Source organism: Rhododendron vialii, chromosome 5a (assembly GCF_030253575.1).
Source record: "Rhododendron vialii isolate Sample 1 chromosome 5a, ASM3025357v1".
NCBI classification, from domain to species: Eukaryota; Viridiplantae; Streptophyta; class Magnoliopsida; order Ericales; family Ericaceae; genus Rhododendron; species Rhododendron vialii.
Window position 1 is genome coordinate 7,907,168 of NC_080561.1, and position 16,112 is coordinate 7,923,279.

Below are 16,112 nucleotides of genomic sequence, written 5' to 3' on the forward strand. Positions count from 1 at the left end.
ATCTCCAATGTCCTTTCAATCCTTAGCCATATTCTCTTGGTGTCTGAGAATGGAGGGCTCCCTTTGAAAGCCATATGTGAAAAGAGTTGAGAGTGATGGAATCTGGATCCAAACCAACTTGAAGTGTTCTGATCCCTTTAGATTCTATGGTATCCACTGGTAGTTATGGAAGTACAGATAAAATGTCCTGACCTCATGATACCAACTGCTTCAGGCCAATTAAATGATAAATTTTTGGGTGCCGGGTGGGTATACGTGACCATGCTCACGTGGTGTCCGAGCAGTCCATTTAGGTCATTCAAAAGTGTGTTGAACATGGAATTAAACTAATTCAAGTCCTTGTCATAGAAAGGGTGTCCAAACTATCCTTCCAAGGCCGTACAAAAAAAAAAAAAAACCACCTATTCTCCACCGAAGGTCGCGGGGCTCACACCGGATCCCACACGAAAAATTACCACTAACAACCACTTCTATGAGTTTCCATGTCGTCCATATTACCACTAGTTTCAAGTCTCTAATGTTGGTTAACGGTGGCCCAAAAGAGCTCCAAAGTATGCCAATTTGCCAAAAGAGTTCTTTATCGATTCTCCACCGAAGGTCACGGGGCTCACTTCGGATCCCACACGAAAAATCTGAGCCGTTAAATTATTTATTTAAAAAAAAAATTGAATGGACTTGTGAAAAATTAGCTCAATCCGATAAGTGTAGGTGCTCGATTCAATTTTTCCATTTTTCATTAAATTTTTCGTGCGAGATCCGAAATGGACCTGCATGCTGCGTGGAGGTTTAGCACAAACAAAAACAAATCTGACATTATCATTTTCCTTTAAAATATCTTACTACAAAATAAAGATATTCATATCGTCCCCTAAACCGGCAATTGTTTTTTTATTTTTGTATCACATGGAGGGTTAAACCCATCACACGAGAGGATGTTGACAACGAGTAATTATTTGGTGGTCCTGGGACACCGTTACGTAGTGCTCTAAGATCTTTATTCACCACATATTTTTTGAGGTCCATGCACTCAATAATGGGCACCACGTGACAATACCTGGACCAAACTTTGTTTGCTTCGGAGATTTTGAGGTAAATTTTTGGAATAATAATGCAAAAATGCTACTTGCACAACCGTTGTGTTGGTTGTGTGCGTAATTCTGACCGTCCAGATGTATTTGGACGGTCTAGATTTTAAAAAAACCCTTCCAAGAAAAAGTTGAACTTTTATGGGGAAGAATTTGAACGAATTCTAACCATTTATTATAGCAATGGACGGCTAGAGATTAGTTGTGTGTTGTGTTTTACACAACCGTTGTGTGTGTAGCACTTGGGAGTGACAGAAAAATGAAAGTAACAATAGAAAAGAAAACTTATTGAAACAAAAGGACCACACTCAAGCCAAAGCCACTTCGGCTATTCATAGCCCACCAGTTCACCACCCCTCCATACCAGAACCTCCCAACCACTCAACAATGTCCGCCGCCGCCGCCACCACGGCCACGGTCACCAACCTCTCGTCTCTCTCTTCCTCACAGACCAAACCCTACTCTCTCTCTCCGAACACCCCCTTCTCTCTCTTCCCCCCCACCTCCTCCCGAACCCACAGAACCCTGCTCACGACCGCCTCCAAGAACCCAATCTCCCGCATAACCTCCACAAACAAAACAAACCCAGATCACCAATCGCTCTCAATTTACTCCGACGACGACGACGACGACTACTACGATGATAAGCCAAGGGAGGAGTGCGGCGTGGTGGGTATCTACGGCGACCCTGAGGCCTCGCGCCTGTGTTACCTCGCCCTACACGCGCTCCAGCACCGCGGACAGGAGGGCGCCGGAATCGTTGCGGTTAACGGCGACGTCTTGCAGTCGGTCACCGGAGTTGGGCTTGTAGCCGATGTTTTTAACGAGTCGAAGCTGCGGCAGCTTCCTGGTGGTTTGGCTATTGGTCACGTCAGGTACTACCGGAGAAGTTTGGAACCTGAGTTAATTATTATTTTAATACTACTTCCTCCTCTGTCCTTGAATAAAATTAAATGTTAAATGTACAATACCCAAAATTAGACCTTCAAAAAGAAAAAAGAAGCATTTGTTTCATTAAAAAAATTAATTTTTTTTCACAAATCAATAGATAGCGATGAGTTCTATTAGATTGTGAAAAAGAAATTAAATTTTTTAATAAAAAATGTGCATATTTTGTAAAGTCTAGTTTTTCATGCCGAACACTTATTTAGGGACGGAGGAATACTTGTTTTCATTAGAAACTAATAAGCTATTTTTGAGATTAAGGAACCAAACGAGCCCTTATAAAAATGGTAGTCCATTTGTTTTGCAAATATGACTTATTTAGGGAGCATAATTATTGCGTTTTTTCAACTTGATGTTTTCACTTAAATGCCCATCAATTGAAGTTAGATTTTTCGCTTTGGTGTCGACATGGGTGTGGTGGATTCTACGGAGTAGGTGCGGTGGGTCCTACGGAAAGTGTGGTATGACATGGCAATATTCCGTAACAAATGTGACAACCCTAACATGTACCAGGTCCACTTTAAGTACCCAAAAAAAAGTTTGATTGGTCAAGTCAATTTAAGAGATGCGGGCAAACCGGCAAAGTGAAAATTTGATAGTGTTTTCAATTTGATTTGTAGAAATAGATGAAAACATTTTGGAAAATCAAAAAGTCAAAAGTAGAGAAATAAAATAAAATGGTGGGGAGGGAAGTATGAAATTATATAGGTTCTGCGTAGAGTTTTTCAAATATGTATTACTACTGTTAATTATATGTAGTTGACACAGGTGCATGAGAATATTTACTTAGTATTCGAAATATGGTAGTGAATTTGTGCGCGCCCTTCCAGCCTGGAATTTCCAGGGCCCACTTTTATGGTCGGAACGTTTCACTTTTTAAAGTTCATGAGAATATCAACAATGCCAAAAGCCAAAGATCATGTTCATTGGATATAAATTGACATAGATAAATGTGTGCCGAAAATATATCAACTGGTATCCAATAGCCATGATTTTTGGCATGGTTGACGAATTGAAAACGCAAGTAATTTCGATCATCAAAGTGTGCCCATCTAGTGCCACGAATGATTTTAACATGACCGTCCTTGAGGGCCGGAGAGGATCCAGTTCGATCACAATTGTGTTGTTGCATGCACATTCACGCCTCAAAATTAGAATCCTGCGTCCATCCATGTAGGTACTCCACCGCCGGCTCCTCCATGCTCAAGAACGTCCAACCCTTCGTGGCCGGTTACCGATTCGGGTCCGTCGGCGTCGCCCACAATGGCAATTTGGTCAATTACCAGTCCCTCCGTGCCATGCTTGAAGAAAATGGCTCAATTTTCAATACCAGTTCTGATACAGAGGTTGTCCTTCACTTAATAGCAATATCGAAAGCTAGACCATTTTTCTTGAGAATTGTTGAGGCTTGCGAGAAGCTCGAAGGAGCCTATTCGATGGTGTTTCTAACAGAAGATAAATTGGTTGCGGTTCGAGATCCTTATGGGTTTCGGCCATTGGTAATGGGTAGAAGAAGCAACGGGGCAATAGTTTTTGCTTCTGAGACCTGTGCACTTGACCTAATTGAGGCCACTTGTGAGAGAGAAGTCCATCCTGGTGAAGTTTTAGTAGTGGACAAAGATGGGATTCAATCCCTTTGTCTAATGCCACACCCTGAACCCAAAGCTTGTATATTTGAGCACATATATTTTGCTCTCCCAACTTCTATTGTTTTCGGACGGTCAGTGTACGAATCTCGCCGGGCATTTGGCGAAATACTAGCCATTGAAGCCCCTGCCGATTGTGATGTAGTGATCGCTGTGCCCGATTCTGGGGTGGTAGCTGCACTTGGTTATGCCGCGAAAATTGGGGTGCCCTTTCAACAAGGGTTAATTAGGTCACACTACGTGGGAAGAACTTTCATTGAGCCATCGCAGAAAATTAGGGATTTTGGGGTGAAGCTCAAGCTTTCGCCGGTGAGGGCTGTATTGGAAGGAAAAAGAGTTGTGGTTGTGGACGACTCGATCGTGAGAGGGACGACTTCTTCGAAGATCGTGAGGTTGTTAAAGGAGGCGGGGGCAAAAGAAGTTCACATGAGGATTGCTAGTCCACCGATTATAGGGTCGTGTTATTACGGAGTGGACACGCCAAGTACAGAGGAGTTGATTTCAAATAGGATGAGTGTTGAGGAAATTAGGGAGTTCATTGGGCTGGATTCGCTTGCTTTTTTGCCGTTTGATAGCTTAAAGAAGTTGCTGGGAAGCGACTCTAACAACTTTTGTTATGCTTGCTTTTCTGGGAAGTATCCGGTTGAGCCGACGGGGAAAGTGAAACGAGTTGGCGATTTCGTCGACGATGGGTTGAATGGAAGTATAGGTTCAATTGATGGGGGTTGGATTCAAGGAACTAGAGTGCAGGAGGGAAAGACAAGTACAGATCAGAAAATGGAGGAGGAAACTGTTTCACTATAGTTGCTATGTATGTTGCTCACAATTGCTTCTGATTCACTGTTTTTTATTGCTTTTTGGGAGGTGGGACACTAGAGGGAAGGGACAGATTCAGATCAGAAAGTGGAGAATGCTTCTTCTGTATTGTTTATCGTTTTTGCTAACCTCGGCCCATTTAGGTAAATGGGCTGTGGATAAATCACACCTAATTCCAAAAAAAGTCTAGAGAATTTCAATGTATTTTTCTACGGATATCAATGCACTTTTCTAGATATTTATACATCTTTCACATGTATTGATGAACTTTTTGTACATTAACCATTGCTCCCTGGGGCTGAGGTTGTCATTTTTCATTGCTTAGATATCTAGCTCACAGGGCTTCCAGTTTACCGTTCAGGTACTTCTTCTGGTGATGGAAACAGCAGAGTTTAGGGGATGTCTTAATTTGACCAGTGATTGACATTTTGGTGCAATTTATTATGTTTGTTCTATATCTAAAATTTGCAGCAGGGGAAGCTGAAGGCCTATGTTTAACATGCTTTTTTTTTTTTTTTTCCTCATTTTCCGGTTGTCGTGGCATTTACCTAATGTGTTATGATACTCACTGGAGCTTATTGATTTCTTGAATGTCCGCACACATTTACGTTATACTTTGTACTTATGGCGAAATACGGTAATGAAGTTTGTGTCTCTGCCTTCAGCATTTGAATAGCTATCTTGTTATTTTCTTTCTTCTCTTTAATTTCGAGTCCTTACCAGATTCGTCGGCTTTCCACTAGCGAATCTGATGAAACGATAGAGTCTGTAAGGCTGCGTACCAAGAAACAAGACTTGACGTTCAAATCCTACAGCCATTTGCAGATACGTCAAATTAACATGGATCTAGTGAATTTGACAAAACAAGGCACACGGGTTTCACCCAGTGATTCGATAGATTCAGCCTCGCATACAAGCTTGTTGAAGGAACAAACGGGGTGCCCAATCACAAAGATTGCAGCAGGGTAAACAGATTCAGCCTCACATACAAGCTTGTCTAAGGAACGAACGGGGTGCCCAATCACATAGATTGCAGCAGGGTAAACGTAAACCTAAGAGAGCTGAACGCGTTTGGGATCCTTTCAAAAAGGAGATCTACCAAAACCTAACCAAACTGGTTCTGGGACACCTAACCACAATTGGCACCAGCAAAAGAATTAGAGAACTGAGCAGTATACCACACCAGACGATAATGAAATACTAGTACTTTACTCAGATGAAACAACGGGAAGAGTTGAAGTTCAGCTCTCCAATTGTGGCAACAAAACATTTCAAAATGAAACTTTAAATCCAAATTTATAGGGCTACAGATATAAAGGCTTCTTGTCTATACCTATATAGACTTGGGGAAGGATATGCAGAACGAGGTTTAACCTGCAACTACCACACCTTCGTTTTTTCAGTCTTTTGAGATACAAATCCAATGAACGAATGCATTACTTCTACTTATAATAAGGACAATAGGCGACAAACTAAATTGAGAAGCATACAACTTCCACCCCAGCTCTATCTTAGCAGAACCTACAACTGGTCTTGCTTTTGGGTTTTGTTGCCATTCTGCTGCTGCTGTTGAGTCTGTTGCTGCTGCTGGTGTCGCTGGAACATCTGGGGGCTGATAGAAAGCTGCTGGAACTTGGTTGGATCCCCATTCATCTCCGCAGTAGCAATCTTCAATCTTTGAACCTCCGCAGTTAGAGCTTCATTAAGAGCTGTCACAAGCAACCACATTTAAATATGCAACTCTCTTTGAGCTCCATTTGGAAAAGGAAAAAAAAGGACTTCTAATGAACTAGTTTGATATGATTATTCGATAAGAATGGCTGATATTTAGGTCTAATAAAGAGAATTGGATATTTGAGTTTGAGAGCTCAAGCGTCATCGATTTTACATTACTTTCTCATAGGAGCGATTGAGATCCTTCATGTCAAGAATTGTACTACAGTGATACCAATGAAATATACATCTCTTCTACTTCATTCCATATTTCATCAAGTTTCACGGGCAGAAAGGGAGCAAGAGAGATTACATACTCATTCAACCTTGAAGGAAAAAGGAACCGGATTTCTCTTTTTAACAATGAAACATCAGTTTTTAAAAATGTCAATTTTATTCTGTTGAACTGATACAAATCAATATGCACGGCATGACTGTTCCTTCAAAAGGGTGAAAAAGAATTATGATCTCTAGATAAAACCACCTGCCCAATGACGTTAGACATGATTTAAAGCAGAAATCAATTTAAATCCAAACAAAATTCGTGTATAAAAAACTTAATCATTAGACATTTAAGCAATAAATTGGATATATAAAGAAAGAAAAGATAACAGCCATACAAAATGATTCAACAATTTAACCACAGTATGCTGTTACTTATGCGCATGAAATTGCCCCCTTCACGAGACGGCCCCCATGACAAAAAGTAGGGACGATTCTGAGCAAATTAAAAGCCCAGCAAGAAATATCCCCCAGACGATGATGTAAAACTAAGGTTAAGGAAATTGTAGGATAAACCATCGAAATTCGCAGGAAACATCCCGTGTTTCGCCCAATCTATGAGAAAGAAACCCCAAGAAAAATCATGAGGAAACGAACGTGATATCTTTCTCAAAAGAAACACATGTTGTCTGATAAAAAGAAATAATAGTCTTCCGGGAAGAGCAAAACCAACAGTGAAGCTACACTAATACACGAGAGAGAACAATACTTGGTGGTGTTTTGGTTAGCAGAAGACTTGGATTTTTAAAGAAAATATGAGATACAGTGCTTCTCTGCAATTCAAAGGAATTGGTAGCGATATCCACGTATGTGGCAAATAGCATGTGTACGTTATGTAAGAGGAAATATATGAGCATAACTTGATACTACGTTTTTTTCCACACCATAAAAAATCCCAAGATAGCAAGTGGGAGATCAAGGTTGTAAACTTGAAAGAAAAAAAGAAACAAAAAAATCGCATCAACAAAGTGATTTAATTTGATTACAAATGTTGTGAGTATACTGCAGTTTGCAGACAAATAAGAGAGGAAAAAGAAGAGGATGGATAAGTTATTACGGTCAATACAGACAACGTAAACAGAATTGACAGTGCACTTTAGTCCAAAAACCCATAGAGGTATTTGCATATTTCCAAATGATAGGGGGATAAATCCGCATGTGCTAGCCAAACCACAGGGGGATTGAATGGATTTGCCCTAAATTCAAATTAAGCAAAAAAGTAGTGTCCGTAAGCCCGGTAGTCGTAATACTTTTCATAGCATAAAGAGAATAAGAAAAAGTTAATAAAATGGTTTCTCTTCTTAGCCCCAGCTAATGTAATGCAAAAGAAAAACTACCAGAGGCACCTATATTACTATTTACAAGACAAGAATTATAACATGAAAAATGATTTCCCATCCGTGCACACCAAAATGAAAAGCAAAAGAAAATGCATAGAGGATTCAAAATTCATTTGTGAAAATTATCCTTGCATCTCTTTAGAAACATGTTTACGCAGCAACTAAAGTATGAGCATTTAGCACCTTCTTCTTTCTGCTTTTATATCGTATAGTCATAAAATCATACCATCTCGAAGCTGTGCCTGTTGTTCCATGGCTTGCAGTCGAAACTTCAATTCGTTGTTTTGGTTACTGAGTCCAGAAGAATCTCTCTATATGACAGTATAAACAAAGCAACAGTAAGATATTGCAACACTTAACAAAATAGACCTGAAACAAATCCATGACGCTCTAATCATTACCTGCAATAGGGTAAGCTGAGCTGACAATGTGGTTGCTTCCGTCTGTAAAGTTTGAACTTTGTGCTCCAGCTCTGCAATATACCGCAACTTTCGTTCTTTTGAGCGAGCAGCTGATTGACGATTTGCCAAAATCCTGAATTGACCAAGACTCGATTAGGCCATGTTTGGTTCACTAGAAATAAGATGGAATTAAACGACTATTCTCTTGGAATGCTCAGACTGCCAATCAGTATGCTAAAAACAAACAGAATATACATTACAAATAGTATCAATATTCACCAGTTTAGGTGAATGGCCAATCCATAGGGAGGGGAAACAATAACCATTCCCTACCATTCCATCCCATAATGATACCATCCAACCACACACTTAGTCTACCATTCAAATCCAATTAATCAATTCAACTGATGCAGCTAAGGATTTAAGAAGTCATTACCTTTTTGCCCGCTTGGGGTCACTTACTGCTATCTCGGTAAGTTTCTCATTGGCCATAATTTTCTTCAGTTCAGCCCCACTAAATTCACCATTTCCAAATTCCAAGCTAAAGGTATTTGAATTCTCGTCATTTGAATTGCTGGGAGACAATTGTCCAGGGCGTAACCCAGGGGAAGGCGGCAGTTTTGGAGACTCGTCACCAAAGTTAAGCTTCCCCATAAAGCTATCCATGGAAACACTTCTATAGTGTCTAGTGGTCGGAGTAATATCTCCCCCTGCATTTCTTTTGTTCCCTTCTCTTCTCTCATTCAAAGAATTGATGCCTTGCCTATACAAACCATTCCCACTTTCATTCACACAACTCGTTGCTTCATTGTCACTGCTGTCGCCTCCGTTTGTCTTTGTACCACTGGCTCTACTATCCAAATCCTCGCGATTCTCCATCGACTGCTTGTCATCGGTTCCAGAAGAGTTTAAAGTGTCAAGGTTGTCCAAATTCATGTAAGCCGAAAATAGATCATCCATAACTTCTCCTTCTGGTTTCCTCTCACCCATCCCTTCTACATTGCTTTCCCCACTTTTATCCCAACTTGTCTCACGTTTAACCAGCTGGATCGGCTTAGCACATGAATTGTCTCTGAATAAAGACTGCTCAAATCCACTGGGACTCTTTAATGGGACGAGAGGTGGTGAAGATTGCATAATAGTAGACAACCCAAATGGGATATCGCTATTAGATCGCCTATGCGCCTTGCGAGGAGGAAGACTCTCCCCTACCTTCGAAGAACCACCCCTTCCGATATGGGAGGGCGGCAATAACAAAGACTGCAAGTTTGCATCTCTCTCCTCCATTGACACATCAACTGTAGATACAGGACCAGAATTCGACGTAGACGGCGAGTCACGATACGGCGACGGGCTCAACGGAGGCAGTGAATCAAAGGAGAAAAATGCGGGCTGCGATAAAGATCGCGAATGGGTGGGCCTCGGGGCGAAATTCTGAGAACCCATCTGTTGGTTTGCGGGCCGGGTAACAGGGATCTGGGAGTAAGGTGATATAGGCGGGATTTGCGGGTGGGACGGTGGTATACCTACCCTCTTACCACTCCCATCAGCGTTAAAATTCGGCGAAAATTGCCTCATCGGAGCGCGGATTTGCGAAGAATTGAACTGAGGAATGTCCAGTTGACTCATACTATTATGCTGTATAGGGATTGAAGAAGATGAAGTCCCAAATGAAGATTGCAGTCTACGCATCATGTCCATACGACCTTCCTCAGTTTCTCCCATTTCCTTAAAACCCACAAACAACTACTTTATATATGTTCTTGCAAGTATATAACTCTACAATGTCTCTTGAAAAACCCTACACAACTTGACAAAGTTCAGTTCAGTTCAGCTCGGTTCAGTCCAGGCCCAACTTAATCACAGCAGCAAACCATACACAACTCTTCAATTGAAGGCTAAACCCTAGGTTCTGGAAATGAGATCACAAGGTAGCAATTAAAAACCAATCATTTCACAATACCCAGGAGGAAAAAAAAAAAAAAAAAACCACAAATTTAGGTTCTTGAAGAAAACAAACAAGTGACAGTCAAATGTATGTGTATACCTTGTGTACAATGACCGGCCACTTTCGAGTGCGCAAGACAGCAGCTAATGGACTGTGTACGCCGCATTTGGCGCAAGTTAGCAGGGGGAGTTTCTCAGTCTTTAATCTAGAGGGAGTGCGAGAGAGCTGAGGCGGAAACAACGACGACGACGAAGACAAAGCTCTCTCTCTCTCTCTCTAAAAGCTGCTTGTATGTGTGTGAGGTTTCTCTCTCTATATCGACGATGACTACTACACGGATTTCATGACTCCAACTACGCGTGAATTTAATGGGAATTTGGATTTGGGGATGGGGTTTGCATTTGGAGCGAATTTCAATTTCATTCCGACCGCATTTGAGAAATCTTTCCTCCTCCATCACCGCAAATTATGCAGCAAATAAATCCCCCAAAAAAAATAAATAAATAAATAAAATAATGCTTAACTTCAAAGTTTTGAAAATACGCGGTCACGTCGCAAGTGTAAACCACGCCACTGATTCTTCTTACGGAGTACTAATCTTTTCCTTCTTCGGTGACGGATGTCCGGCCGAGTTTCGTGTACTTTGACTAATTCCAAAGTATTAAAGTTAACGATCTTGCTAACCGTATTATGTGTGTGTGTTTGTTTACGTATTTCTAAATTGTTGGACAAGAATTTCAAAGACGGTTAGAAAGTAAAATTTTTAATGTGTTAGAAATGATGATTTTTTCTGAATTGATGCTTTCGTTGAGAATAATGTGTATACATTCTAATTTGTTGTATACTAGTCTCATTATCGATAGTACTTCTACATACGCATTATTCTCAACGAAAGCAACTCAAACAACCGATTACCTAATCCATTAATCATTTCATCCGGTTATACAGTAAAAGCATTTCTTCGTTATACTTTTTCAACTGGGGATTGAGGAATCCTATAATGCCCCTACACTACATGCATGTAATGCGCGATTCGAGCCTTAAATCTTTACAATATGGACCGTTACAAACACTTTTAGCTCGAATTCTGCACTGCATCCATGTAGTGCACCCCGCACTATAAGGTCTCCGGTTTGGATGATGATTATTAGTAGCAAATAATTACTCCTTAATTAAATCTTTATCCACGCTTGGGCCACCCCCATGAATTAATTATCGGTAGATGTAAAATAACTCCTCCCTTGTTATTTTTGGTAGGAGTAGTTGCTATTTTGCTTTAATAAACCCCCAAAGGATAAGAGCAAAGTTAATGCGACACTGTTTATCACATTATTGTGATTAAATGATTTATTATTGCCCTCAATGTGAGATGACTATATTCCACCTCATCACTCATTTAATTTCTTAATAATTCGAGGTATTTGTTTCACTAAATAAATGTATTTTCTAAATAATCATAAGATATATGCAAATTAAAAGGCAACTTGAGATAAATCGCTCACGAATTAGCAATTAGATCAAAGAAGATAATTATTTTTTTATGAAAAAATCATTTAGTTTAGCGAGGAATTTTCAAGTGAGGGATCCCTCATTTTGTTAAAACGAGGGACTTTCATTTCCCGATCAAATTTTGAAAATCCGAACCGTTCAATGTGTGCAGAACGTAATTTTAAGGGTTCACATGAGAAATCAGCAAAAAAAATGACCGGGAAGGGTGTCATCCGAGCAGTTTTTTTTGAACCGTTCAATGAAAACTGCTCGGATGAAGCCCTTCCCGATCATTTTTTTTGCTAATTTCTCACGGGGACCCTTAAAATCACGTTCTGATCACTTTGAGCGGCTCGGATCATCGAAATTCAATCGGGAAGGAGAGTCCCGTATTTTAATAAAATGAGGGATCCCTCACCGGAACCTAACTCTTAATTTAGCTATTGTAATGTATTCATTCGCAAACTTTCTAAGAAAGATACTTCACTTGCACTGTGGGAGATTCTCCAGAAAATAATAATAATAATAATAATAGTATCAGTTGTCTAAAGTAAGACTTTACTATATTTTTCTCATGATTTGAAAATTTTCAAGTACGTTCATTAAAAAAATAAACGGACCCATTTCCAAAACTAAATGTACACTCAGAAATCATACCCCTAGCTTCCTCCAATTCAACGATAATAACAACACAGCGACAAAAAGATTGACATTTCAATTATCTTCTTTCGCAGTTTTTTACCGAGTCCACACTAATACTCATTCATTTTGTTAATGTCAAAAGTTTTTAAAAAAAAAACTAACCTCCTATATTGCCCTATCAACGCATGCCCGTACCGCGAAGGCACGACATCATAACCGGCCTCTGAGCGTCTTTAGTACTCTTTAGCTCTCTTTAGCTAGAGATAAAATTCTTATGGTACAAAAGATGGAAAAGAGGATGAGAAGGAGAAAACTTTGTAAAAAGCAAAAGATCGAGTAGACTTTAGCAACTTCCCATATGAGAAAAGTGTAATTAAGACTAATAATGACTCTTTCTTTTTTTTCCTATGTTGACACGCTTTTTAATTATATAAGTTCTACTATTTCACTTTTTTATTATAGAAGGTTGAGCCCTTTATGGAGACTAGTAATTAATCTTTACTAACCTACCCCCAGTAATTGCGTGTTCCCCTCACCTTCTTTTAACTTTTTTACCAAAATGGCCTGCAGATATTTAATTTTAATTTAATACAGTATTCTAATGTGCACCCAAAGTTAATTACTTCCGGTACAAGCCATCTCCAAGTTGGGCATGTGACCCATGCCAAAGTTCTGACCTAACAAATTGTACTACCTAACTACTCTACATTTTAAGAGTCATAACTAACTACATGCATTTCTTTCCTTTTTTCCTACAGTATTTTATTTTCCTTTCTTTTCTCCTCCTTGTGTTTTTTTTTTTTTCCGCCAAGAGATGTAAGATGTTGTGGGTTTGTTCTTAGTGGTCGCGATGGGAGTCGAACATCGCCTCAGTGAAGACTTGAACTCATGACATCTCTCTTAGAGGAAAGAGCGGCGAACGAATCAAACTATGTAGTATTCAATGCATGTCCTCCTCCTCCTCCTCAATGAGATGGAAATACCTTGTAGTAGAAGATATATAGCCAAGTGGAGAATTAAAAGTGGGCAATTAATTGTAAGGATTTGTGTAGATTAAACATATGTTCACATAATTGTCTTGCTACATAGAATATTGATGCAGTAACTGTCAAGTGTAAACTTTGTGGTCAACTTTGTGATTAAATTAGTAAAATATGAATAATGATACACTACATACATACAATTTTAGTAATATATATTTATATATATATGGGAAAAAACCGAAATGGTCCTTATAGTTAAGTGTTTATATCAAATTGGTCCCTACAATTTTAATTGGCTCGATTTACACTTTGTACTTTCTCTTTTGTTCCAACTTGGTCCAATTACTAACTGTCATTAGTCTTTTTAACGCCAAACGCGAATGGGTCCCTTTTCTGGGGTTAAAACAATAATTCTCCTATTCTCAAACTTCAACATCCCTAATTAGGAATCAATGCATGGGCCAAATGTAGAAAAATGAATGGAATGACAGAGCACTATTTTTTGTAACCACTTGGGCTGTTAAGTTAGGTAAAATGCAACCTAGTTGAGTGGTTTATTATGTCTATGTATTAGGTTATGACTTTGCTAAATTTGGAACTGAGTTTATGTAATATTCTGACTTTTGGACATGGTTCTATATGCATTTTCAGGTTGCGTTCTTTTAAACTTAACTTAAATCTGAAAATTTTGTCCATATTTATTTTTTATTTTTTTGCATTTGTTAGTTTTGTGTCAAACTTTTATGGGTTATTAATTCGTCTCGATGAAAGAAATCAGAAAAATAATTTTTTTACTTTTTACCCAAGTATTTTAGAAATAACCACTTTTTAGCATCAAAATGTCTTCTTCTTTTTTATTGCTAAAAAGTGGTTATTTCTCAAAATACTTGGGTAAAAGTAAAAAAAAATTATTTTTCCGATTCCTCTGGTCAAGACGAATCAATAACCCACAAAAGTTTGGCGCAAAATCAACAAATGCAAAAAAAAAAATTAAATAAGGACAAAATTTTCAGATTTAAGTTAAGTTCAAAGTACTATGCAGAAAAATAAGGCATCTTAGTATTTATACCAGTGATTATGTTGCCTCATGGCTGATCATGAAAATGATGAATTAGAGGGCAACTTTTGTTTTTTGTTTTTTTTAGAAAACTATAACCAAATTTTGTTCATTACCAAAATCCAAACTTAATATCAGCGATTAACATTATGAATGGAAGAATGAGTTGTATTTTGGTTCAGATGTATATTAAGGCAAGCAGTGGCGGAGCCACCCTATTCCCACTGGGGGCACCTGCCCCCACTGCACCTCTTCTTTTTTTTTTTTTTTTTGAAATTGGTAGTTTGAGTTTACCAAATATTTAAAGCAAGACACATGTTATTAGATTAAATACTTGTTAAAATACGAATGACTTGTTTGAATTGTTGCACAAATAAGCTCCACAAAATTAATGTCTGCAATCATATCAAAGTAAAGATTCGGTGAATTTATTAAAGAGTAATATGCACATGTTCACCTAGTGTTTAAGTGCATGGGTGAACAAAATAGTACTACAAAATTTGAAAACTCTCCTTTGTAACATGATGTAACAACCAACACGAAAATCACGCCGCATCACTAACGACCATCAAGTCATGGGTCAGTAGGATGTTATCGGGAGTTGGCTATCGTCGGAGATTTTGTTTTCATAATGCCCCCACTGATGTATAATCCTGGCTACGCCACTGAAGGCAAGAGGAGAATAGGAGAATTACTGTTTTAACCCCAGAAAAGGGACTCATTCGCGTTTGGCGTTAAAAAGGCTAACGGCAGTTAGTAATTAGACCAAGTTGTTACAAAATGGAAAGTACAAAGTATAAATTAAGCCAATTAAAGCTGTAGGGACCAAGTTGACACAAATACTTAACTATAAGGATCATTTCGGGTTTTTTTCCCTATATACACACACACACAAATATATATACGGGGCGGTTCCGCGGACAACCAATTAAACACCTAAAAAAATACCCCAAATCTCAATCTCATAGTTCCCGACCAAAATTTTATGATCCGAACTGTTTATCAAATCTAAGCTAAAAACTGCTCAGATCAATCATTTCCCGGTCTTTTTTTTGCTGATTTTTTGCGAATACCCTTAAAATCACGTTCTAATTATATTGTGCGGCTCGGATCATTAAAATTTGATCAAGAACTATGAGGTGCTTTTTTAAATATCTAATTTGTTATCCCCGAAACTGCCTGATATATATATATATATAAAGGCACCTTTACCGTATTAAAGTGCTGACGTCCCCTTTTCTCCCCTTTTCCGACCAAATTTCGATGATCCGAGCCGCTCAATGTGTTCAGAACATAATTAAGAGTAATCACGAGAAATTAGCAAAAAAAAAGACCGAGAAGGGCATCATTCGAGCAGTTTTTTTTGAACCGTTCGATAAAAAACAAACAAAAACTGCTCGGATGAAGCCCTTCCCGGTCTTTTTTTTCTGATTTCTTGCGGGTATCATTAAAATCACGTTTTGAACGTATTGAGCAGCTCGGATCGTCGCAAATTGGTCGGGAAAGGGGCATATCCTCACTTTAGCGGAAAAATAAAAATTTCTTACCCATCTTAACCGACCTTGTCTTGGGAAGATTAGGCGTTTTGCACATGTTAACCCCATCGTTTTTTTGATAACCAGGTTTCCAGACAAGTTTACGCACACCTCAACTACCTCTGAAGCCTGAAGTTAACAACCAAAGGAGTGGGCCACCTGAGAAGTTTTCGAGCTTGAGATCTTAGATGGGAAAAAACTCCCTAAGTCGCAGGCTTTGACCACAAAACT

The 16,112-nt window shown here is 39.0% G+C and overlaps 2 protein-coding genes across 2 annotated transcripts; one reads left to right on the top strand and one right to left on the bottom strand.

The window, feature by feature from the left end:
• The first annotated feature begins 1,365 nt into the window (after window positions 1–1,365).
• Window positions 1,366–4,759, top strand: LOC131325137 (amidophosphoribosyltransferase, chloroplastic). Its single transcript, XM_058357210.1, has 2 exons — window positions 1,366–1,960; window positions 3,208–4,759. Exons 1-2 carry the CDS (start codon window positions 1,473–1,475, stop codon window positions 4,478–4,480), a joined length of 1,761 nt encoding a protein of 586 aa, XP_058213193.1. The 5' UTR covers window positions 1,366–1,472; the 3' UTR covers window positions 4,481–4,759.
• Window positions 4,760–5,682: 923 nt separating this feature from the next.
• On the bottom strand, window positions 5,683–10,526 carry LOC131325138 (bZIP transcription factor 29-like). The gene is made up of 5 exons (XM_058357211.1): window positions 10,276–10,526; window positions 8,665–10,140; window positions 8,229–8,361; window positions 8,054–8,138; window positions 5,683–6,201 (listed from the first exon to the last, which is right to left on the bottom strand). The coding sequence occupies exons 2-5, from the start codon at window positions 9,951–9,953 to the stop codon at window positions 6,014–6,016; spliced, it is 1,695 nt and encodes a 564-aa protein (XP_058213194.1). The 5' UTR covers window positions 9,954–10,140; window positions 10,276–10,526; the 3' UTR covers window positions 5,683–6,013.
• Between the last annotated feature and the right edge of the window lie 5,586 nt (window positions 10,527–16,112).